Source organism: Pezoporus occidentalis, unplaced genomic scaffold, assembly GCF_034315485.1.
Source record: "Pezoporus occidentalis ecotype Australia unplaced genomic scaffold, CSIRO_AGI_Poc_V1 ctg47, whole genome shotgun sequence".
Taxonomy (NCBI): Eukaryota; Metazoa; Chordata; class Aves; order Psittaciformes; family Psittacidae; genus Pezoporus; species Pezoporus occidentalis.
In genome coordinates this window covers 1811392-1835056 of record NW_026915802.1, presented here as the reverse complement: position 1 = coordinate 1835056, position 23665 = coordinate 1811392, and the positions used below count along the sequence as shown (strand labels likewise).

General features: G+C 40.7%; 1 protein-coding gene across 32 annotated transcripts in view; it reads right to left on the bottom strand.

Annotated features, from left to right (window-relative positions):
- NRXN3 (neurexin 3) overlaps positions 1-23665 on the bottom strand; it is a 1035236-nt gene that overhangs the window by 664026 nt on the left and 347545 nt on the right. For 24 of the 32 annotated variants that reach the window (XM_062636166.1, XM_062636181.1, XM_062636183.1 and 21 more), the window contains 2 exons: positions 17776-17979; positions 11323-11349 (listed from right to left, as the gene is read on the bottom strand). In XM_062636166.1, coding sequence (XP_062492150.1) covers positions 11323-11349; positions 17776-17979 — 231 coding nt within the window. The remainder of the gene's footprint in view (positions 1-11322; positions 11350-17775; positions 17980-23665) is intronic. The other 8 variants (XM_062636170.1, XM_062636175.1, XM_062636179.1 and 5 more) reach the window with 1 other exon arrangement.

The window sequence follows — 23665 nt, the reverse complement described above, 5'->3', positions numbered from 1 at the left end:
ACGCCTTCTCATAACCCACTCTCCACACTCACAATTAGCAATTTGGTAGGAAACATTCTCCAGCCCTTTGGCTCCCTAAACAAATCTCAGAGCCCAAGTTCCTTTGTCCTGTTTTTAAACAGCATCCTTGCCAGAGCCACTCTCTGTGTGGTTGTGAGACAGACTGATTTCTCAAGTTTACCTCAACTCAGCTCAAGAAACATCAGACTGGATTTATGGCAAAGCAAAACGTAAGATCTTTCAGATATTTAAAGTATTTTTTTAGTTATAAAATGAACATCAGATGCAATTCTAATATTAGTTTAAAATGGAATGCATCTCTATTTGCTTAATTACTCCTACTCAGAATTCTTAGACAGGTTCCAGCTGCTTCAGTTGAGGGTTTGGCTTTAAAGTAACATCATGCTTTCCAAGTGCTGCCCTCACTTTTTACAACCTCTGTGTTCACATATGGCTGCTACAATCCCTTACAATCAAGTCTGGGCTAATGTGCTATTAAAAATTTTACCTGAAATCAAGGCATTTCAGTACTAAACCGCTGAAATCCCTTCCTGAATTCATGCCTAACCAGTTAGGACTGACTGAATATCAGCTATGCAAATATCACTGATGTTTTTTTCCATCAGCTATGGTACACCCCACACTTTGAAAAAGTTACTTGCTTCATACAGAGCACTACCATCAAGAACCTGTTTGCATTCAAGTCCTTTTTCACACAGTTCTGCCAATAAACACAAGCTTCCTCTTTACTGCTCTCCACAAAGCACCCTGAACACCCCTCCAACCCTGTCACAGGTGGAAAACCAATAACACAACGAACAAAAAATGATCATATTGCTTCGGAGATGTTTTTAGGCTGCTGAGCATGAATTGAAAATAAACTAGTAAATCTCCAGCTGCACCACGAGATGGTGCTCAGGCTCCTCTGTAACAGGCACATGGAGTACCACCAGAGTAGGGAAGTTTGCTTGAACTGAATACTGATACAGCCTAAGCACAGGCAGTTGTGCTCATAAATGGTTCCCTCTCTGCAGCCCTACTGGATACAGCATCCCCTGTAGAATACCACTGTGCTGCTGGAGGAGTCACCCAGCCAGTGCGAAACTGCAAAAAAAACACCACTGAATCTTCCAAGCCGGAAGCTTGATATCCAACACACTGGCAAAAGCCTGGAAGTTTGGATAACCTCTTCAGTCGTTCAGAAAAATCAGATCCATAAGAACTATGCTAAAGGAAAAACTAAAATCTTGCATTTTCATACAGTTTTCACACTGCTCCATCTGCTCTGTTACATTTTAATATGCTTGAAATAAATCAAAGTGCGACCAGAGAGAGACGTACTATAAACTTTGATTACAATGAGAACTGGTCAATTTTATTGGCACTGCTTTTAATGGCAATGATTATTTAGGAAGCAAGTTTCCCTTAATCTAAAGTTACCCTAAGCAGCAAAATATCATAATATAATAAACTGGAAGCAACAAACTTTCACTCTTTCTAGTATAACAGAACATGGAACTAAATGAGGCTAATTTTCTGCACATCACAAAGGAGGCAGTGATATTACCCACACTTGTGGCATCAATACTTTGAGAATTCTAGGGCTACGATCAGTATTTTCATGAAATAAAGCGAGGCTGTAGCAGAATAAGCTACGGTAAGAATGTAATTGGGGCAAACGCAATTACTGTTACACTGTAACAGTAACTACCATCATGTGATTTGACCAATCGTGTACTAACCTCCAAAAATCTCAGTGGTCATCTACAAATATGCTTCTTTCCTTCCCTTTTGTATTAAAGTTCAATCAGGGTTCTTACGTGAAATTTTATGCCATCTTCCACAATAGAACTGGCTATATTCTAGTAGAAATGGGCATTTAATCTGTACCAGCCACTAAAATCTCCAGGCTTCATTCACTATCCTGCTAACAACTCACCTTATAAGCCTACAAGATAAAACCCCACCTCTCACACTTCTACAGCTCTTTCAAGGGGCTTCTTTGCAATTAGAGCATTTCTATATTATTTCAGAAAGAATGATGAAATTCTAGCAACATTGGTGCCTGCCATTTGTCCACAGAACGTGCAAACCCATTTCATTCAAATTGGACTCTGTGCCACCATAAATTCTTATTATAAGAGGCACATACCTTCGACTGTACATGCCAACTGGAATGGAGGGAACCCAATCACATTTATAAGTCCTCACAATGCTGCAAAAGACTTGGGGTTTGAGACAACGAAATATCAAATGGATGACATCTTTTTCCAATTCAGCTAATAAAGGTTTGTGGGCTTGCATGCAGCAGAACGATTTGACAAATACTGTCCCCCCTCTCGAAGCTAAGAGCTAAACGCCAAGAATTCAAGAGAAGCACCATGATAGATAAAAGACTGCAACTTTGTTTAAATGTTTCAATGCTGTTAAGTACACTTTTCACTAAGCAGTTCCAAAGAAACTAAGTTTGGTGAAGGTGGCAGCAGCTTTCAACATGAAAAACGCTGATGCTAGTCAAAAGCAAAACCAGCTACATTTCTCTGTCTACCAGTTGAAAACAGTGGGCTGGATATTTTAAATAAGGTTCCTCTGCTAAAAGGGAAACAGAAAACACACCTAAATTATGACAGCTTGCTGTCTTAATCCACAATTAAATCTTTACCTGAACCTTCATTAAAAATTAATCAGAATAACACCACCCCTGTTTTAAGCTTGCTGGTGATTCTCTGCTTCAAATTCATGAGCAAACAAAAACAATAAGATATCCTCGGAGGATTAAAATTACCTGGTGATTTGACCTTCAATTCATGGTCAGGCTTGGATACTGTAAAATCCACCAAGAGGGAAAAGCTATTTTTCCATAATGAAGTGTGCGCACATGACTGTTTAATATAGCAACCACTGACGTGACACAAAAAGATGTTTAACTGAGAAAATTACTTCAGAACTTCTCTCAGGCTTTCTAACTTTTCATATTCACAATGAAAATGTTCAGAATATTGCATTTTCTACTAGCTAGAAAATGGTTTGTGATGATAAAAAATAAAATCTTCACCACTGATCAAACACATCTTGGCTTCTTGGCCAGGTTCCTTGTGAAATCAACTTTTCCCATGCATTTTATTCCCTTTGCACGAGAGAAACAAGAAGTCAACAACTGTTTCCTTGGCCCTGAAACCTCAAGAATCAGCTTTTCTTGCGATAAGTTAAGCAATTAGAAAAGAAGACATCACTGCTGAAAGTCTTGTTAAAGGCAAGTTTCCAGAGAAGCAGCAGCAATGCAAGTTTGCCATATGAATCACACACCAGCGTGCACCAGGTCAACCAAGCAAGACTCTCTGAAAGGGTTCTTGTTCTCTCTGACTCACTCTGTCCCTACACAAACAGTAAATGTTTCTAAGGTACTTCTTTCAGAGGCAGACCACAAACCTGCAGCTCACCTTTCCCCAGCTCATTTCAGAAAGGCCAATGTTCAAGCACAGAAGCACCAAAGGGTGTTTTTAAATGGAACTTCAATCTTACTCTCCAAGCACCTGTGTGCAATTGCAATTCTTTACTCTCCCAGAGAATTCATTTATGAGCAGTGCCTTCTGCCAGTTTTGCAGTGCAAACTGCAGGCAATGTGACAGGGCATGGTGGCAGAAGGACAGCAGCAGTCACTGCTGAACTAGGTGGGTGGTGTGAAGACTGTTAAATGTGAGGAAAAAAAGCTCGCAGCTGTGGAGAGGCAACTTCTCTCTGCCATTATCAACCCTCTCACTATTCATTTCCAGAAACAGCATCCACTCGTTAAGTCCTAATGCAGTCATTGTTTGATTTTAAGAGAGTCAACAGCCTGGTATGTCTTAATGCTGGAAACAACATATCTAGTGCTGCTGCACAGCTCCCTGATATTACCACTCACATAGCAAATTTCCTCAAACTCAGTGCGTTGTGTAGAAAAAGAAAAATTTAAAAGATGAAAAAAGAAATGACCAAATGCCTGGGCTCCACAGACAACACTGGTTTAGTTCACCTTTGGCCATCTATTTAACTGCAGGGCAGCAAAAGCATTGCCTTTTTAAGCCCTGTAGCATGATGCCCACAAACTTTGAAGACTATAGTTACTTCCTCAGTGTACCAGGTCTAGGAGGGAGGTAATCTTCATAGCAGCCTTCATGGTGCTATGTTTCGGATTTTTAAGCAAAATAGTGATGATAATACACAGGCTAGGGGAGAGTGAGTGAGCAGCTGTGTGGTGCGTAGCCACCTACAAGAGTTAACACAGTACACTGAGGAAAGTGCAACTGATGACAGCTGATCTGAAAGGAACACAAATCAATTTATACAAAGGAAGTGGCCAAACTAAGAAACAGAAGTGTACAAGTTTTTCTATCAAAGCCTTTTTTTTTTCCTGAGACCCTGCAAACACTGCAACACAAAAGGAAGTAAGATACCCTCTTTTTTCCCAAACATGAAAAAGGAAGCCTGTATTCTAACAACAGTGGATAAAAGAAACACATTTCTGAGCAGCAACTAGCTAATTTACTGGATCATTAAAACAAAATTCAGCATCACATGACTTCAAAAGTTATTCTACCCACAAACTTCTTCTTGGGTTTATCCACAGCATCTTTCTCCTTGGCAAAACATCCCCAACCTTTTCATATTTCATGATCTTTGTTATAGTACCCAGAATCCCAGTATTTAATCAGAATTTCTAACATTAAATAATGGGTATCTAGCTTAGTGACTGACAGGGTGATTGATACAGTTGTTTTGACTCTGCCTCCTTCACAACAGTTCTCATTTTAGTTATAATCCTGTGGAAGGGGTCAGTGGCTAAAGGAACTTAAAATTGTATATATAAAAACATAGAGCACAAGGACAACCTTTCAGGAAGTGACAAGGAGTCAAGAAAAGCTGCTGGGGTTGGAACAACAGCCAGTAAACTCATATGGCTGTTTTCCAAAAGTGGGTCATTGATTCCTGACAGATGATTGCCGAGTTTCCAAGGCTTTCTTTCCTGTTAGGTCTCAACACAATAATCCAGGTAAAAATAACGCAGAATGCGTTCTGCCGAGCTGGGCTCTCAACAGCTCCATGTCTTCAAACTGATGACCTTAGAAGACCTGCTGAAGTCTCTCCTAGAGCACTAGAAATGAAAAGTCAGACTACAGACTTTCAAAGGATGGGACAGTATTAGCTAGAAGATGAAGGTTAACTGCTGCTAACTAAGAGCTAGGGCTAGCTGAAGTCTGGTGAACATGAATTTGCATTTGTAGCCCAGATTTATGGCCCCTAAAATATTCTGGGATGCAAGGACCTTGCGATATCACAAACTGCATTTTAGAAGTGCAGAAATTAATTATGCACAATAAAACTTAATCTTCGTGGCACTGTCTGGATGAGGAGGATTAAAGACATTGTGGAAAGCTTGTGCTTCTTACACCCAGTGTTCTGCAACCCATAACACAAATCACTAGAGCCTCTCTGCCTGTCACTACCAGTCTATCAAGTATCTGCTGAGCCTGAAGTTTCACTGAATTGGCCTTAACTCTACTGATAAGGTAGCACCCAACACAGTAAGCACTGCTTGTGCTGATTAGCATTTCCTTTTCTTTTTCTTTTTAACTATTCAAGGTCTCATTAAAGATTCTCTTTCTTGGTTGTTCTCAGACAAAATTAGTCACATATAAAATACTTGCTTCCTCCTAGATCCTAGAGCACGAGTTTTCAATTTTGTGCCACTTTTCTTTGAATAAAACAACAAGGTGGATGTTCTGGCAACTAATTATGGAACCTAATCTACAGAAGACATATTATCTAGAGCAGCAAAGCAGAATAGCTCCTCATATGTGCTTCACCTTTTGCCTCTTGCTAGATGGAAGATGTCCACAGGGAACCCAGATCCAAAGGGTCTTGTTCTCTCCACTGCAACTGGTAACTGTGTGGACTTAGCCACTCCCTTATTAAAGCAAGCTCAGGAGCACATCAGGGTAATAAGCAACCTCAGAGTTGAGAACTTAAGAGGTTTTTTCACACTGGGGACTTGAATCAAGCAAGTCTGAGACAGAATAACTCGTTTTGTAGTAGCTGCCATAGGAAGAGGAATTTGTTGAGTTATGTGATAAAGCTCATCTGCACACACAGAAAGGAGCTCAGGAGCCCAAATACTATCTTCTTGGGTTACAGTGGCAGGGGGGCACAGATCAAGGACTCCTGAAAAATGAACACCCTGCCTGGGCCTCTCTCAGGACTGTCCAGCAGAGCCACTTGTCCCAGTGTCCAAGCATGAAACTCATCACTAAGTCATCTGGAACATCTCCTGAGATCACCTTTTGGTCTAAGGGGGTTGTTGCCTAGGGTGGGACACACATGATGCAGAGGAAAAGCAGCTTGGGCTCAGACAGACTTGTTATGGGATGTTTAGGGGAGAAACCAAAGGCAGAAAAATTGAGGAGTTAAGGTGATTTTGGAAGGAACAAAATCTTATTTTTTGGGAAAAGAGGGGTGAGGGGATATAAAGGGCTGGTCATTTCTACATAGCCAGTTAGTATGCTTAGCTGGCTGTTCCCTGTGCCTTATCAGTGCAGTCAGTCCTGTCTTCTTACTAAATTAATTTTTAACTCTTTCCTGGGTGAGGGTTCTCTATTCCGTGTGCATGAGGATGTATGGTGGTATAAGTGCAGCAACTGGAGTCAGACCATAGGTGAGAGGGCCCAAATCCTTGTGCTGCCAGAGACTGGAGTGAGCATGGGGCTGTGAGCAAGCTTGTGATCACTAGTGAAGTGCCAGCCAGGAATACATCTTCAACCTTATACTGGCTGAACCTGGAAACACGGAGTGGCAGTAGCCTTACTGCTCTTGGTTGCAACATGGTATGCTCTCCTCTAATAGTTCTTTGTTTACCATTGAACTGGGAGGACTGCTGTTTCATCACCTGACAGAAGGAAAAGTCCTCCAAAGACAGGCTTGCGCCCTTCCCTTCTTCCGCACTGCAGTGCGGCAGCACGAGGCTAGAGCAGCACCCTGAGCCTGAGACTGCTCAAAGGGGAGACCACTGTCAGTGAAGCTGTACCGATGTTACACACACCAGCTTTGTTTTCACCACTACAGTATGACATACTAATGACTCGTCACTTTTCAGGCTGCACAAGCATTCATTTCTTCCTGATTATGTTTAAATGGAATTGGAAGATACTAGAGTCACAAATATGACGTGCATGTTTAATCATACCTCTTCATTTTCCAAATAATGTTTTCATGTTAGAGTACTATTAAGCCTTTATTAAAATGACAGCAACATCACTAGGGATCAGATAAGTGCGCTCAGTTTTATAACATTTTTATTAGTTAGCATGACTTCCTATTTCCTTATGATAATATGGAAAAAAGGAAAACTTTAAACCTTCCCCAGAGAGTTACACACCATAGGTTTATATTTTGTGTTGTTATAGTGTCACTTACTAAAATGAAACATTAAAGTTGCATTGAATTAAGGCACTAAATACAGTAAGCATGGCAACTGAGAAGGGAGAGCCACCCAATCTAGTATCCTAGCTCTCTTCTATCGCCAAAGACCAGTTCAAAGCTCATTGGATCTGAAACAACATGCGAACAGTGAGGCCTCATAAGAGATACAGGATTAACTAGTAGTGATTGGGCTGTGACTTTTCATCCTCTTCCATTTGTGCTTTTAGCAACAGGTATAAGAAGAGGGTCAGGATTTGCTGAGGCTACACAAGTAACATGAAAATAGGTAACGGCTTGTCTGGCATGCTTTAGTGAGAAGAAAAAGCCTCATTATGAAGCAACAAACAATATGACAGAAGTATTCACTGTCCCAAAGATAGCTACTTTTGGAAGATCAAACCTCCCATAAAGGTAGTGTCAAACTATGTGACCGAAACACCACATAAGTTTGGGAGAAAGACAGAGAACCAGGCCATGAAAAATAATACAAGTGGTATCCTAGAAAGAACATGAAGTGAAAACACCTCCAAAACCTAGTAAACCTGCACAGCACACACAGCCCTGTCCTCTACACTTAATACTGGGTAGGATTCTGAAAATGATCCCCATCCAGACTGATATAGAATGGGGGTAACTGAAAGGGAATAAGGAAGTCGAGGACTAGTTCTGCAAAACACAAGTATGCAAAATGCTAAGGGTATTTAGACTATACCTATTTTTCAAATAAATCCAGCCAACAAAAATTGTGCTATCCATTATATCTGTATTATGTTGAGGAATCATTCAATGCACCTTCACATTTTGGGATCCTGATCTTGTTTGTGCTGCATTCAGATGAAAAGAGAATTACTACCCAGTTACGTATGTCTAGGCAACAGCACTGTTGTGTCCTAAGTTCAAACGCTGTCAGGGCACAGAGACATCAGTTTAGGTATATTCAAGAGGGAAAGGAAAGGGTAAGTATTGAAAAAAATACCATTCTAGGAAATTACGTCAGTCTTCCATTTCAGAACTGTGAGGTATTACAGTGATGAGAAACGGAGAGAACATAAGGAGAAATGGAAAACAGTATTTTATAGCAGATAAATGACAACCGAAAGAGATGCAATCAAAAACCCCTCAATTCTTCTAATGAAAGTTAGGAGCAAGTGTATTGAAAATTAAATGCTTACCCAGGACAATGTACTCTTCTCAAACAGCATGAGCTTCAGTGCTCGCTGTGGTAAGCTCTTTAACCTATACAGACATTTCACAAGATGCCAAAAGTACAGCTCTGTTTACCTTTAAAACCATGCACCATGTTCCTCTTATTCAGTCAGCAATGATGACAGCTTGACCTGAAACTCTTCAACTGATCTGGAGTCTCATTTGCCAAGTTACTTTAAAACACTTCTGCTCATTCCAACAGACCCTAGCAGACCCATCTGTATGTGGATAACTCCCTCTGTACAACTAAATCTCAGTGGGTCTGCAAGAATGGTTACAGTGATACTTGGTCTGCTACTGCTTAATTGCATTTTATTCATGAAAGAGTATACAGTTTTTTAATAATCAGTTCCCAACAGGTTCCCTTCTAGAATGCAGAACAGACAACGTGAGTCATTGCAACAGGCAGCAACAGAACAAGGTGTTGGAGTAGGGCTGCTCATTTTCAGCAAAGTATCATAAAAAATAAATTAGGAAAATCCAAAGTGATTTAAATAAATAAATGGAAACCTTCAAAGGAAGACTGTATTTAAAAATGTAACATGCTCAACTATTAAAAACACATGGAAGCAAAATGAGTCAAGATGTTTTGATGTTTATGGGGAAACTAACAAAAGCCCTAGATTCAGACTGTCTTCCCAGTATTCTGATTAAAGGATTCTTTTCCCTCTTTCTATTTTTTAAACGTTTCTCCCAATTACATCTAGATTTTTATCTGCATGAAAAACAGACCATTGCTCCTTGCTGCTAAAGCTGCTTTCTCACCTGAAGATATTCTTCCAGAGCTAAGCCTTTAATAGCCAGCTGTCACCAAAAGTTGAAGATGATGACAATGATATCAGACTGTTGTTCAGGACCAGAGGAACTGATATGGGTGCTCAAATGGCACGCATCAACAACACCTACGGCGCAAGTATTTACACAGAGTTTTGGGTGGCTAAGCAGCAAGAGCATATGAACTCTCAGGAAGCAAAAGATCCTGGTTATATGCAAATGCCCTCAGTGCTGCTGAGTAAAAACTGGCAATCTCAGCTAGCAGTGATTCAAAACACTTTTTCCTATTACCTACTCTATCTTGAAATACTTGTTAAAACTTTGGAGAGCAAAAGGAATTCATCAACAGCTGTTGAACTTTGAGTCATATGGGATTAATCCCACACAGCCCTGCAATAGGGCTGAAGGCAGCTGCAGTTCTCAATGTTGTGAACTCGTGATCAAGCTCCTACAGTGTATCAGGGCTCAGAGCTGAAATAATCACACACCAGCCAAAGTTTTGGCTTGTCCCTGACTACATGCTCCCATGGACTGCTTCGCAAGACCAAGAAACGAATTGCTTTCACCTCCCTGCAATGCAGGATGTCAATCAGCTGGCAGTGACCAGAAGGGAAAACTGATCTATTATCTGCTTATGTGGTTGTTGTTTTTTTCCTATTTGCAACCAAAGAGAATCCTTTAAATTTTTGCAAACACTGTACATATGGAAAACCCCCAAACAACTGCTGTCTAGCACTACAAACCTACTCTTAGTCCAAAACTATGGCAAAGCTGTGAAGAAACTGCTTTACAACAGGATTTTCTCAGTGCTGCTACAATTGGCTCTGCTACTTAAAAGTTCTCTGTTTGCTTTTGGGGATGTAACACTTCTTTCCACCTTCCTGCTAGCTTAGATGGGGCTCGCTGGTGCACAAAAAGACCATGGGAAACACGTGGACCATCTTTGCCATTTAATCCCTTACAGCATTTCCAAAGTGATGCTTAGCCTTCCATAAATCTTTCCATATAAAATCTAACACAGAGGATCTGCCAGTTCAGGAATCTTGTTTCATGTAAAGTAAAGCACACTTGAGAGCTAGACAGCTCCATTCTTTGGGAAGTGCTTTTCACTTTGAGACCAACATCAACTTCTACCAGCAATTTGAAGTAGAACAGAAAAGATTTTGTTTGCTCAATGAGTCTAAAATTGTATATGATATTTTACTATTATTTTCTACAGATATTTTATAAACCTTCTTCCCTTTCTTTTACGGATTGAAAGGGATTTTCAGTGAACCAGATTCAGCTGGAATTTATTATACAAACCTAAGAGTGCTAAATGCTATAAAGGGTCTCACATAACCCTGATAATATAATCAAAATGTAAGATATAATTTTCCATTCTTCTATACCCCAATGAAAACGACTTTTAATAAATATCAGGTTAAGTTGTCACCATTCTGAAGTCAAGTGAGAGTTTGAGTAGGTTTTGGGTTTTTAAACACACATGCCTTTTTTGTAATGGAGAAGTGCATACAATACCTGTTGTTATTCTTATCTGGTTCTTTAAAAATTTTCATAAAGACAACAGGTTACCAGTGAAATATAATATCAGCTCATCATGTTCCTCAGGTGCTCTTCTGCAAAGCTATGAAATAACAGTTCATCTCCTTGGAGAAACCTAACATGAAACTTTCACATACGATCACCACAAGGTTTTCCCTTCCCCCACCCAGCTTCATATCCCACCCAGCCCTTCCATTTCAGAAGATGCATTTTTTTTTAAAGAAAAGAAGAGAAAATAAGAAAATAAATAAATAAAAAAGCAGTTTATAAAACATCAAATAAAATAAAGTTATTTTAATATATATAGAAAGAGAACAAAATGAAACTTGAGGGGAAACTTACTGGCGTTACAGTTTATCCTGATACAGTCTAGATGGGGAAAAATAAATGAAAGATGAAATTGCATCCTTCAAGGTAACAGCTGCAGACATCCAAAAACAATCAGTCCACCCTTCCGGGGACAGACACACGCAAAGAGATGTGGCCATTTTATACTTATATACAGTCTGTACAAGTTCAGGAGTGGGTGTATATGTACAGTATATTCTACATAAATATTTGTTACATAAATATATATATACACATATATATATATACACATATGTATAGAGAAATATACCAGTATACATATATATCCACATGTTGACAGAAAAAGCTATTTTTCTTTTATAGAAACCTCTGCATCAAAGAGTATCTTCTACTCCAGACCGTGATGTGAATTACAATAGAAAAACTGATAATTAAGGCACAAAAAATCTCCTTCAAAACCAAGTCATACTCCAGTGTCATTTCACTTTTTAAAGACCTTTAGCAATTTCTCTAAGAAGCTTGAAGCTCAAAGTCAACCTTTACACTTGGTTTCTTTTGAATTAATTTGTATTGTTATTGCATAAATATACCATCTGTCCAACATAGAATACATGTAAAATCAACCTATGAGATTTGTTGGTGCAATATTTAACCCTTTCCAGCTCTCCCAAAGACAGACCCACCTGTCATTCCCCCCCAGCCCAGAGCACTTTTCAGTATGTGCACAGGCACATTTACACTGTCCATTCAGGTGAGGAAAGGGTTGATATACTGCCCAGTTGTGTCCTATCATAAAATGGCCACTTGCAAACAGCTAACCGCACGAACGCCCAGCCCAGATTTCAGCTAGTTCTGGAGGTTGGGAATAGGTTTTATTTTTGTTTAGCAGGGGGAATGAGGATTTCTTTCAAAGGTCCCCAGACCTGCCAGCTCCTCAGAGCCCGATCTCATCTTCCTGTCTGAACGCTAAGACTGAATGGGATGCTTGTAACGTTCAGGGAGAAGACGAAATGGACAGTGAAGTGCCAGATCTGGGAGCCTTTGCTGGCACCGCTTTGTTCAGAGCTTAAAGGCAAGGGAGGGACAAAGAGGGGTACATGGAAAGAAAGAGTTATGCCTATTAAATGGAAACAGAGGTATCTGCTCAAAGAAAACAAGTAGAGGTAGGAAAGCCTGAGTTAGAGGGCTTCTGAGCATTGCTTCTCTCACTAACACGCTAATGCTCAGCATATCTCAGGATATGACCCATAAGAGGATCTTTTGTTTATAAATGCCTACATACAGCCTTGTGAACATGGTGTCTGACATGGGCAAGAGTTACCTTATCACTGCTATTATGTATCTTGGTTCATGCTGACCTCTCAGAAAATCAAGGCCAGGAATAATAGCACCATGCTACTGGACATGCTGTCTGGACAACTAAAGCTGTGACCAGCAGGGATGGTCATATTTATTACAGAGATATGGCCCAACAAGAGAGATTATACAGAATGGCAGAGAAATAAAATGCAGTTTGCTGCTTAACTTGACCAATTTTATGCTTACTGAGATAGATGTAGGAAAATTACTTCAGTAGCTGAAACTAAATGCAGTTCTTTAAAAATGAGGGAGGGGGAAGAATAGGAGCCTATAAATAAAAGCTGTGATGAGCAGGGACACACCAATCAGGAGTAGCATAGCCAGAGAGAGTCTGTTTTTAGCAGAACTTCTCTTGGGAAAATCTGGGTTTGGTTTTGTGCGATTAGGTTTGTCATGTGTCGTCAACCGCAACAGAAAAGTGGGAGCAAACAGTCCTGGAGCAATTGCTATGATCACCATACAGTGGTGGCTATATCCCTTACAGGAGTTGGGTAGGGTAAGGGGAGCTCTGAAATACATGCTGAGGAACTTCCCACTATGACCTGATGGAGAGCAAGAACAAGAGCGAGAGAGACCCCCAAGTCTCACTACAAGCGAGTGAGATCAAGAGAGTTGTTACAGCTGGAACAACAGGGGAATTTCTACTGGCTAAACAGTAAGTGTGCTGGAAAGGGAAACACGGCTGGTCCTCAGCAACATTCATCAGAGTTAGAAACTAAAACCAGTATTGTATTATTGATGTGTGCAGAGGAGTTATGCATTTTTAAATTTTTTTGCAGCAAGATAGCCACATGTCCCAGGGCTTACCCTCAGGCCGAGCCACTGGCTGCTCCAGGGGGAGGGATCAGTGTTTCAAACACCCACTGCCAGCGTAGCCCTTATCCTGGCTGCTAGATGTTTATTTCAAAGGACAATGAGAGACCAGGCCACTGAGGGGGTTGCCTTGACAACTACTACGGCGTTATGAGATCTCCAGATTCTGCGAGCATGAAAGCTCTGCAATGCCATGCAATGGGGTGCTAGGCAGAAACGCTCAAGTGCACTCTGGAAGAACCATCTCCCGAACCAGACTTAGTCCAGTTGGGTCAGTGGAGATCCTGCATGGCAGCTAAGGCATGCAAGTGCATCTGCCTGTGCTGCTATACCAGCACCACCATGTTTTGCACAGTACCTTCAAGAACATGCATAGGCAGGTTTTACTCATTTCCTTAATTCTGAGCCTTGCCCAAAGCAACCAAAACCAATTTCCAATCATTAATACATGAAGCTGTTTTCTCCCTCTCACATCAGTTTTCAGAAAGGAAGATTTTTTTTCCTCTAAACTAGTACAACTCTACAAATCTAAAGCAGACGATGCTTTCCGTGGCAGTTAGGTGCAGGTTTAGCCTGGTCTTTGTGCTCAAAACAGCAGCAGTTTGGGAATTCAGGAATAATTTTAAAAAAGCTGCTTGGACTTCCTGCTGCACAGTACCAAGGCAATAAGAATTCTGGCAATCATCATCTGGAGCTCTCAACTGTGTTATCAGCTTCTAATGTAATCCAGAAACTGCTTCCTAAGTGCTCAGATATGTTTTCCAGAGCATAGCACCTGGAAAATGTGCCGAAGACCCTCCCCTTGTAAAAGGTTAAATAGCCACACTGCAATTAGCTGACATAAGGGATTCCTTGTTTGAACAGGGATATCTTTATTAGCAGACGGAAGACTGAGAACTAGGCCTGTGTTCCTTATCATCTGCATCTTTGTGCCTGAAAACAACAATATTTATTTGACATTGCTAAGACCCCAGGCTGTTTTTATCTTAAATCAGGAAAGCAAGTCACCTTTGCTGTGTGAGGACAGTGGTTGCTCTTTTTGGAAGAGCATCCACATGTGATTATGGAAGAGCAAAGAGCACTTTAAGGCAAGACTAGGACAAGAAAGATAATCAAAGCCTGACTGTTTCTAAGCTCACTTCCAGTTATTTTCTATTGGGAAACCAGATGAGGTCCTGTGTACACTCTTAACCCATGCTGTAGTGTGGCTCCTTGCCTCCCTCCAACTTGCACATGATCAGACTGTGCACTCGCCTGTAACTGGCAGCTGACAAATATTTTTGCATGTTTATGAGAAAAATAAAAATAAAAATCAAGGGCCTTTGTATGTACAGATCATAGAAAAGAAATTTATTAACAAGAAACAGTGTGAATGGGCAGATATTTGCAGGTCTGAGTGTATGATTTGCAGAAAAAGAAATCTGGCATAAAAGTTCACATACATTCAAAACAGAAAAAAAGAAAATGTGCCTGCTCTGTTTGTATGTAGGACTGACAAAAGAAACTTTGCATTTTGGAAAGACAAAGATGCCTTTCACACACTTGAGGAAGTATCTTAGGAAAAGATAGATGAGAGGAATGATTACACTTCCTTACCAGAGAATTGACTCAGTTCAACAGGAGGCAGTAAGTATTTATTCTAGTCATCAGTGATCTGAAGATAAGCCAGACAAGGGATTAAAAATCTTGAACTATTTATTCTTTAATACAAGTCAGTGACACTAGAGCCTTTCCACTCGCAAATGGGAGGAAAAATGTGAAGGTGGATCTCCCTATCGGACCAGCCATTTCTTTCCCTTTTTGCACATCTTCTCAGCATCAGAAATGATTCCCAAGCATGTTCCGAGCCATGATTTGTTTAATTTCCCTCTCTCTCTCCTTCCCCTCTAGACCCATTTCTTCAGAGTGCTGCTCAACAGAAGTGAGATTTGTATCACATTTGCACTTCTAATCTTCACACAACAAACAAACTACTGTGAGACGTGCTGTCAACATGCAGAGTGCAGTGCCTTGGGCACTCACACAGGAAAGGTCTGGAACAATTTCCTTGCTCCTCTTCCTTAGAGAATTACTCATCACTGCTCTTCCTTTCCCTCCCACCTTCTACAGCAAGCACCCAGTTGCCCGTGCCCACCCTGCCTGCCGTACGATGTTTCTAACCCCTGTTTGGTTTGGACACTGAGGGCTGAGGAGGTGAGTGGGATATGCCAGCCCCTGCAGGCTGCTCTATGCGCTCTGTTCTCAGGGCTGTTTGCTGTGCGGGCCGCAGGCTTCAGGCCTTTGAAGGGTTGAATACCATCTTTTGATTTACCATGGCTGATGGGGTATGGGAAAGCTTTACAACTGAAATACAAACGAGTTTAAAAAAAAGAAAAAAAGAAAAAAAGAAAAAAGAAATAAAAGTAAAAAACAACATAGGAAAGACCTTAATAACCACACAAATGATAATAAGTAATCAAATGGAACAGATCAAAGAAGAGAAGAGACAGCTCTTAGTAACAGTATTAAATGGCTTGTAAGAAAAGCAGAATGAAATAACTCACCACTCAAAACAGTCTTTGTCTATACACATCTGTCAAGGGTTAGACACTCAGGGGGATGCTGACATGTAGCTAGTCAGCACCAAGCATACTCAGGTCTTCAGAGGTGGTGCTGTGGACTGTTTCTCACTGGTAAGAGGATTTTGGCAGAGTCAGATAACTAAGTATCATTTCTTGTTTGTGATATTTTGGCTATGAACAGTCTCCTTAAAGAGCCAGATGTGACTTAACAGTAAACAACTGAAAATGAATGGCTCTGGTAAGGGTCATTCCTCCTCAAATTCTGTTTCCTCTTCCTTTTTGATAAAAGGAAAGTCCAGTTTCAAGAGATATATCTGACAGTTTCATAAATCTGAAAAGAGGAGAGGTGAAGAACAATCCAGCTTCCAACAGTCTAAACTACCCTTCTTTTGAGTTGGGCATAGAAGGAGAGTGCTGACAGGTTTTCACTGATGCAACCTGTAGTCACTTTTGGGGGAGTATTCAACCTCACAAAAGTTTCCAGCTGAAAAGCTGGCAAATCTGGCACACAAATTGCTTCAGTCCCTGCAAAAATAGCCTTCAGTTAACACAGGGTTTGGTTTACAGATTTTGTTCCTGTGTTAAACCACTGATGACACATCTCTTTCCAAGCATGTGTAGACCATAAGTTAATTCTGTAGCCATGTCTTTTAGATGCCAGGCAGTAAGTTAACATTCCACCTCCAGGTTAGGTGATGATGTAACAGATGCCAGTGAGCATTAAAAGTGACCAGTGCCAATCTTGCACTTTCAAAGCCAAAAAGACACACAACTGCTGCTTTTACAGACAAGCTAGGTCTAGAGGACAACTTCTGGACAACATACTGCCCAAGTGAGGATGAGAAGCCCTAAAATCACCACTCAAGCTCATCTATGGTGCAACAAGACCTTGCACTGACTCAGAATCTCTTCTTAGTTATATTCCAGGATTCACATGAAGCAACACATTGCTTCACTGAAGAGTGAAAGAAAGCTTCAACTTGTACTTACATTTTTTAAAAAGGCTATTTGTCACTCAGGCAAGAAAACAGATTGTGGCTAATCTAAGAGCACATTTACTCCCGATTTTTTTTTTATTGTTGTTATTGTTGGAGTTGTTTCTAATTGTCTTTTTCATTATTTTCTAGGAAAGTGTAACTCTAAGGAGACAGAACACAACCCTTTGGGATGGCGAGGGGGTGTGCACTTTTACTATTGATGTCTTTAATAAAGACAAAGATCAAAAAAAAAAAACAAGCTTTTTCAGCAGATGCCGAAACAAATAGCAGTTGGAAAATGGAAATAATTAGAAAATTAATAAGATAGACCAAGTTGTATCAAACTCTGCCAAACTATGTAAAGGGCATGGGATTCACAGGACTTCTGCTTGACACCATAACCATTTTGCTTCCCTCCCACATTTGGCTTTGACTGTTTTGAGTGATGATGGATGAATGAGGGATGTAACTGATCAAAAGATGGACCAAGCAGCATGTTTCACACAGAGCTCACCAGTTCCAGACCAGGAAAGGAAACTTAAAAACTTACATACTTAAAAACCAACACTGTTAATAACGGAGAACTGACAGCAAATCTTCATGCAGCAATGCAGAAGAGACTTTCTCTCCGCAAGAGAATACACTATGAAGATCTCAGCAGTTATTTTAGAAATCAGTCCAATCAAACCAACAAAAATTAAACAGAATTATAAAAAAACATTAATGACAAGCTCAAAATAACAGTGAAAGGGCAGTGGAAGGTTTTTATACGATACCTAAATTGACCATAAGTTTGACACGACCGCCATCCAGCTCCAGGCGCAGAGTGTCAGCAGAGTCTCGTGAGGTGGTTGCCATCAACAGCCCATAAGCACGCTGGGACATGAAACGGAAGGACACATCTTCTGCTTCTGTGTGCATGACCATAGGCATGATGATCTTCATATACATGCTGCCATCATAGCTCAAGATAGAGGCCTCTGCAAGGAATTAGCAAACATGCAAAAAAAGAAAGGAAGTTACACCTCTGCAATCTTCACTCCTGAAACTCCATTAGGCAACCCCATGTGGCAAGTATGAGCAGCAAACAAAGATATTGTGTTCACCATAACTGGAGGCAGCAGTACCCATGGAGACACAATCCCTGAGGACAAGCATGTTAGCACAGGGCCCTTTTGTGATAATGAACTGGCAAAGCCTCCGTTTTTCACATCTTCCAGAATATCAATCTCTTCTATTAGTCCAGCCTTCCCTAGCACTAGCTGTAATGACTACTTAAAATAATGTCTACAACACTTCTACTAGCACATTTAGTCTTGCCTTTGAAGGCTCAGAGTTCCTATTTCTGGTACTTTAAGAGCTGTTGCTTATTTAGAGAGGAATTCCATTCCATTACTAGCATTTCAAAGAACAAACAACAATTGTATGAAGCAAGTTTCCTAATAGATCTTTTCTACATCAGGTTTCTGCTGTTTTATGATTTTATATTTTTCTCCTCCTTACTAGCAACTACTAGTAGGAGAGCTCTCCTGACACAACTGATGGCATTGCAACGCAAATGAAGAAAGGAATAAACCAAACTCCACTGCAAGTTTAAGTGTCATTCAAACACAGGAAAAATCAGGAGATGGAGGCACAATGAAAGCCAGGAGGTGGAAAATAAAAATAAAAAATAAAATAAAATCAAATAACACAAACCAGCAAGGAAAGAAAGAAAGAAATTGTATTTTTCTATCATCTCTGAGGATGCCAAAGAAAATCGTAAGTTCAGCTGTGGAAAGGAGTTGTAGTACTTAACATTCTCTATTTGTTCAGGGTCTTGTATGCACAAACTGATATTGTCCTCTAAGGGAGTAGAATTGAAGTCTTGCAATAGAACTGCAGCAACCACTACAGCATGATAACCATTGTTTTAGTGCAGGAATATGCTCCAAAACATTTTTATCCACAGATTTACAAATCTACATAAATATATTAATGCATGAACAAGAACATCCCTTCTCTCCACAGCCTAAATGTTAGACGCTAGAGTAGGTAGATGGATGGGAAACTGAGGAACAGCCATATGTCCATGCTGGAAAGGACTCATGGCTGGCTCCACAATGGCCAGTAACAGATCTGCAGCGTGTAATAAATATGCAAATGAGGTGATAAATAAGGATATATGTATCAAGCTGATAAAGTGTCAGAGAAGTCCTCTATATGGTTACAAAACATTTGGTGGGGATCGCTGTGGCTGTGCTAGTGCAGCAACCCACTGCGCTAATAGTTGGTATGCTGCACCTCTCTGGTCATGGGACATACAAACCTATTAAGAAGAAAACTTTTCTGGAAGCGCTAATAAAGTAACATGGCTGTGAACAGCATCCCTGTTTTCTTAGCTGCACTCCCCACACACAGCCATGGTCTGTACACATAAAGCTCTCTACATGCAACACCCACTCAGCCATACATACACCTTCTGGGTACCAGCTGTCAGTGCTGCCCTGGGGACTCACATCTTCGCTTAGCCAAGAAAGAGAGAAGGAAAGAAATCTTCTTTTTCAAGGTGGGGGAATTGTTTCTTCTTTTCAAAGTGCAATTCTCTTCCCCCTCACGTCTGCACCTCCTACTTGTCACCTACAGCTGCAAGCTGGAACTAAATGTACTGTATATTATACCTACACTCAAAGGCAAAGTGTGTGTACACACAAACCCTCCTTGCTCTCTTTCCACCATCTCTCTCTGTAGATTGTATTAGAAAAGGCAGTCAAGCATGAAATGGCTCTTTTGACGCCTTCAGCTCAGATGTGCCTTGCATGAAACAGTTGCTTGCCCTAGGACCTGAAGAAAGGGGTCGGAAGATCAGGACTACAAGTGGGAGCAGCTGACACAAGTGCCCAGCTCTGCTGCTTCCTTCTCCATAGTACCATACGTTAGGTTCTTTGGAAACAGAAAGTTTGGAATGTTTTTCTGCAGACACTAGAAGACAACAAACCAAAAGTGTTGTAACAACGAGTCTCTTCCCTTCAAAAAGAATTCATGTCCTTCATCTCCACTGATCCCACTGCCAGAAAATTACTGTCCTTAGACAAGAAATCCCAACTGTTATTATTATACTTATGTAATAATGACCTGAAGAACACCCAGAATTGCTGAAGTCTAGACAGTGTTTAAACTGACATTCCACAGTAGCCTAAATCAGATATTACTGTCCCTTCTCTGAACAGTCTGTTACCAACAGGGGGCAATGAATACTTGTAACAATTAAGCAAATAAAATTTAATAGCCTAGAACAGTTGAAACAGCCTCTGCATAACCATAGAAGATGAAAAGTTTCTGTTCTTGTGTGTGCCCTATCCTGACCTTAGCTTAGCACAGCTCAGACCACTTATGCGCTTGACATCTTCTTTAAACAAAGAGATTTCATTCTCACTTTGCAAATCCTCACCATCTTTAATATCTGGGAGCTTTTTCAGCAAATCTCCTTGCAAACAGACCATTCCCTGCAGCTACGACAACACTCCTCCAGAGGAGAGTATTGCCTAGTAGCAGTCATACAAATAAAATCTATCTCCTTGTCCAGACAGCTAGTGCCCAGAACTCAAGGAAGGCATGGAACAGCTCAGCAACACAAACATCAAATCTGCTCAGGCCTGAATGTAACATGGCAACAACTAGGTGACCTCATCCTCCTAGGCACCTGTGCTGGTGATTTCTACCCAAATACAGGCATCCATTTGATTGCTATCAGCCATCTGCAGCAATGGGACTATAATCCTTTTGTTCAGCACCATAAATACAAGCAGCAGGACAGTTACCCAAGTTTAAAATACATGCACATTGCTTCCACCCTTCTACTTTTAGGCTATTTATTATGCTTGGATGTCTCAGACACGCATAGCAGCAATGGGTGAAACCATATTTCAAAGACAGACAGATCTGTACAGACAAAAAGAACCAGAGGGCATTTATTTGTGATCCTAAAGCCAGAAGCTTCGTTGCCATTAGCCTGGAGTTGGGAAGAGGAAGAAACCAGGTGCTGATTCAAAACCACCCTGACGCAAAGCCAAAGAACTGTGAAAATCAATATGTTATTAGGAGCAATTAGCTTCCAAGTCTTGTGCTCTGAGACCCTGCCAGCTTTAATTTTACACTTAGCATCCAAAAGAGCAATTCACTGCTGCTTCTCCACAGGGCTCTGCATAAATCTCCTGGGGAGACAGCAACAGGCATACTCTTAGAATACAGACAGAAAAATATTCAAGACCTCTTCATGCTCTTTCTCTTGCCTCCTAAACCTCTCTCTTGTATTAATCTCCATTCTTCGCCCCTTTTCTTTCTTCTCCTTTTTCTTTTTTTTCCTGTAGTCTCCTGTTCTTCCCTGTGGTCTCTTTCCCCTGCCTCCTAGACTACAATGTAGCTTTCTTCCTGAAATTTCCAGAAAGATGACAATATAGAAAGTAGGAAAAAATATCCACCTTTCATGAAAAGTTTAGCTGAAGTCACCAACAGTAGCAGTACAGGGAGCAAAACATACTCTAGCTGCATTCGTAAGAGTCAGCTATGGCTGCCTGCTCCCACTGAGGAGAGCTTCCAGAGATGAGTGCCACCAACTGGAAAGGCACAAGACACCTGGAAAGGAGCGAGCATGGGAAACAGTTTCAAAACCACCAAGGAATACAGACCAAATGCTTCCATGAAAATATTTCTTGCCAGAATCCAAATACCTTTATGTAAAAAGTGCCAAAGCTTTGTATCCACAAACCAGAAAAAACTTTTATGTAGGCATCACAGAGCACACCTCTTTCCCTTCCATATCCATTAGTAGGCACATGGCTACAAATAAATACGGGCTTCATTTTCTGAAAACCAAAATTATACTGAACCAACCAATGAAAAAAAAAAAAAACAAACAAAAAAAACCCAAACCCCAAAACAGGGAAAAAAAGAAAAAAAAACACCCACCCAAAACTGAAAAAAAGGGCCTAAGAAAAAACAAAAATCTTCATTCCTGTCCAAGTGGATTCCTACAGATGAGTTTCAGTAACACAAGTAATTTGGGAAGCCCAAATCTAATCACTCAGACTGGAATCTGACTAAGACTCAGGAGATAATGCTCCTATTTTTTGGTGGCAGAAAGGCTGTGGGTTTGAGTGCTCTCCAGTGGTTACAACCTTGCACATCACCCTGGCAGGACAGGAGCTGGGAGCTGTGGGGCTCCCCAGGCCAGGCAAGGCCCACACCCCCAAGGAGGCGAGCACAACAGAGCTGCAGATGGTGGCCAGGTCCAACCAAGAGCCCAGGCAAGTCCAGGCTCAGGCCAGGGCTGAGATGTGGCCTTGGCTGTGGGCAGGGTGGGGGAGCCCTGGGGACTGGGCAGGCCTGTCATGCCCTAAGGACACCGGGGATGTGGAGCCAGTGATACGATGCTCCAGCACTGCTCCTTGCTGATCCAGAAGAAAAGTCCGTATTTATTTTATGTGCTATGACACCTTTTTCTGCAAATTTAATCTTCCCTGGATGCCTCCCATCCAGGTGCCGCTGGGTCTCACCTCACTTAGCCTGCCAAGTAGAAAACAGTAACTCAAAGGGATGTAAATGTAATTTCCTAGCATTGAGAGAGACAACTACAGAGAATACAGAACCCTCTTTAAATACCCACTTATAAGTATGGGGCTTATTAGTCTAGCAAAATACCCTGCAAATAATATCACTAATTAGCCCCTGAAAGGTTTATAGTGCTAGCAAGGATAAAGCTCTTCTGGTTGAAAGATTTCAGCCTGACAAGATGCCAATAGCATTATCATTAGTTGTTATGTACTGGAAACTCATGAAGATAAAACAGTTAAAATTCTGGACACGTACGATCACAGAAATGTAAAGAACCTGATCTGGTTTTGCGGTGCTTAATCTCCCTCACAAACTAAAGTATTTTTGCAACAGCAATTCCAATTTTTATTTGCTTCAAATTAAAGTGATGACTTCCTTCCTTATTCCTAGTGGGTCTACAGCTGCTTTACAAAAGCACCTTTGTATCCTGAAACCCAGCACACAATTACCCCAGCTCCTTCACTCTGTTCTAACCTAAGTAAACCCCTTCTGTTCACTTGTCCTAAATTACAGTTCATTAAACTTGCTTCTTTTGCTCCTCACCTCTGGCTTCTCTCTGATTTGTATACTACTTTCTTAAATTCAAATGCTCCAATTTGAATAGTGTACATCAGTTAAGACCAAACAGGCACTAAAAGCAGCATAATTACATAAGACACCCTTATCAGTACAATGTGTACAAAATATTTCCAAATGAGCATCAAATGAGAGAGATAATACAGCTAGCTTAAAGGCATTCATCAAATTTTCATGGATGCAAGAATACTGGTGGAGCAGTAATAATAATTGTCACTTATAAGGCCAGTGCTACAGACAAAAATCGCTACCAGATGTTTACATAGGCCAGATGACACCCAGATGAATATTTTTATCAAATGCATATTTTCAAAACCTTCAAAATTTATTTTGTAACATGGTTTCAAACACTTCATTATTTTTAACGTAGAGTTCAGTTGGAAAATTCCCCAGAACTGCAGGTTGGTTCATATCAAATAAGAAATTCCTGAAATGCAAGCCACACCTATTTTTTTACCTAGAAAGTCAAAACAGAATAAATACCCTACTCACTATTTC